Below are 2,500 nucleotides of genomic sequence, written 5' to 3' on the forward strand. Positions count from 1 at the left end.
ACACACACACACACACACACGTGTCGTTATGATGTCATTGTCCAGAAACATGTCACAATGAAGCTTTAGGAGAATTTGAGGATTCAGTCCTGTGTGTGTGTGTGTGTGTGTGTGTGTGTGTGTGTGTGTGTGTGTGTTTGAGGGCAGATGGTGTGTGTCCTCCTGTCCTCCTCGATGCCTCACACTCACCGGAGAAGTTTCTGGAGACCAGCATGGTTGTTAAAATGGCTCCCTGAGGGGGAGACACAGACACAGACACACACACACACACACACACACACACACACACACACACACACACACACACCACACACACACACACACACACACACACACACACACACACACACACACACACACACACACACACACACACACACACACACACACACACAGGTAAGTCATCCCTGCACAGGAGGAAGTTGAGCACCAGTTGATCAATCAAACGTATTGATACCTTGAGTTTCCTGCGGGCGTTGAACTTCTTCAGGCACTCCACTGTTTCCTGTCTGTGCATCATGGAGGCCACGGTGGAGCGTTGCTATGGAGACAACACTGAGTTACTGCACAAGCTACAATGTGTTAGAAATAGCTGAGCTACTGTCAACCTGTTCGCTGTGTGTGTGTGTGTGTGTGTGTGTGTGTCAGTATGTATGAGTATATGGCCTCTGTGTACATGTATGTGTCCATGCACATGTATGTACTCACACAGACCCATGGGTGCTTCAGAGCCTCCTGGGCTGTGATTCTCTTGGCCGGATTGATCGTCAGCATCTGATTGATCAGATTCTTGGCCTCTGGAGTCACAGTGTCCCACTCTGGAGAGGGAAACTACACCACACACACACACACACACACACACACACACACACACACACACACACACACACACACACACACACACACACACACACACACACACACACACACACACACACACACACACACACACACACACACACACACACACGAACGCACACACGTGTTAACCCCCACATGTTGCGTGTTGCGTGTTGCATGTTGCGTGTTGCTCAGTCCAGCAGCTGCAGACTCACATCATAAGCTCCAGCTTTGATCTGCTGGTAGAGTTTGTGTTGGTCCTCATCCCAGAATGGAGGATATCCAACCAGGAGGATATAGAGGATCACACCTGCACACACACACACACACACACACACACACACACACACACACACACACACAACACACACACACTCAGCTTCACATCCAGCTCATCTGACTGACTGTGAGGTCATGGAGGTCTTCAGTCTCACCACAGGCCCAGATGTCCACTGGTTTGCCGTACGCCTCCTTCCTCAACACCTCAGGGGACAAATATCCAGGCGTCCCTGCAAAACCTTCACCCCAACACAAAGACATCAATCAATCAATCAATCAATCAATGGATGAGGGATGTTCTGCTGGTTTCTAGCTGTGGTGGTTGGAGGCTTGTCGCTGTCTGTGGTGCTGAAATGATTCAGTGGTGTCTTTGTACCAGCATGACTCATTCATGTGTGGCTCCTGGTGAAGACTCCAGAATGTTCCCTCGTCTCATCACACTGCCTTATGCTAATGAGGCAGGAAATGAACTCATACGGACATTTCTGTTGTTCTTGGTTTGGTGTCACGGACCGAACCTCTGCGTCACATAACGTCTCCATCATCTGTGTGTTCATGCTGCAGCATCTATGGGTGTGTGTGTGTGTGTGTGTGTGTGTGTGTGTGTGTGTGTGTGTGTGTGTGTGTTGAACATACCAAACCAGGCCTGCTGCTCTCCTGGACCTCTATCGCCAGCCCAAAGTCTGCCAGCTTCACGGCGGCGTTCTTACACTTGCTGGCCAGCAGCAGATTCTCAGGCTGCACAGAGCAAACGTATGGATCAGATAGACACATGGGACGTATGGATCATATCTGTCTGTCTCTCTGTGTGTGTGTCTCTCTCTCTCTCACACAAACAGGTGCAGCAGAGTCGCCCTCTGCTGCTGGATCTCAGAGCTCAGCTAAGTCTGACTGATCAGTTATTGATTCATCTTGGCTGTTTGATCGGTGGTGATTGTTTGTATTTGATACTCTGGGCCTTTAGGACAGATATGGGAGAGTATTGATCTGTCATTGATATGTGATCAGTAAGTTTAGAGGTGCAGGTGCAAAACTTTCAGAACTAAAATGAAAGACAAGAAAATCCATGTTTCTGTAGCTTCAGGAGATGATTGAGCTCTGGTGTGATTCTGGAGGATCCTGATTGGCTGAGATGTGTTCCATGTCACAAACATGAAGGGGAAATAAACAAACCATCACTAAATCACACAAAACACAGGAACACATGCAGAACAACATCGTGACTTCAGTTCAGACAAGAGCAGGCATCAATGACACACACACACACACACACACACACACACCATGCATTGAAACATGAGGCTGACAGATGAGCACACACAGGCAGGGTTCATGCAACAAAATCTCCTTACACTTACCGGCCTCAAATCTCTCTCTCACC

At 48.6% G+C, this 2,500-nt stretch overlaps 1 protein-coding gene across 1 annotated transcript in view; it reads right to left on the reverse strand.

Annotated features, from left to right (window-relative positions):
• Positions 1–145: 145 nt before the first annotated feature.
• camk2b2 (calcium/calmodulin-dependent protein kinase (CaM kinase) II beta 2) overlaps positions 146–2,500 on the reverse strand; it is a gene marked incomplete at its 3' end in the record, with an annotated part of 6,181 nt that continues 3,826 nt past the window's right edge. Inside the window, 7 exon segments of the mRNA XM_076140188.1 lie at positions 146–232; positions 458–541; positions 709–831; positions 1,056–1,150; positions 1,275–1,358; positions 1,756–1,779; positions 1,782–1,857. Of these exon segments, the coding sequence (XP_075996303.1) occupies positions 146–232; positions 458–541; positions 709–831; positions 1,056–1,150; positions 1,275–1,358; positions 1,756–1,779; positions 1,782–1,857 (573 nt within the window).

This window comes from Genypterus blacodes, unplaced genomic scaffold (assembly GCF_046128005.1).
Source record: "Genypterus blacodes isolate CSIRO-AG114 ecotype Tasmania unplaced genomic scaffold, CSIRO-AGI_Gbla_v1 ptg000526l_1, whole genome shotgun sequence".
Taxonomy (NCBI): Eukaryota; Metazoa; Chordata; class Actinopteri; order Ophidiiformes; family Ophidiidae; genus Genypterus; species Genypterus blacodes.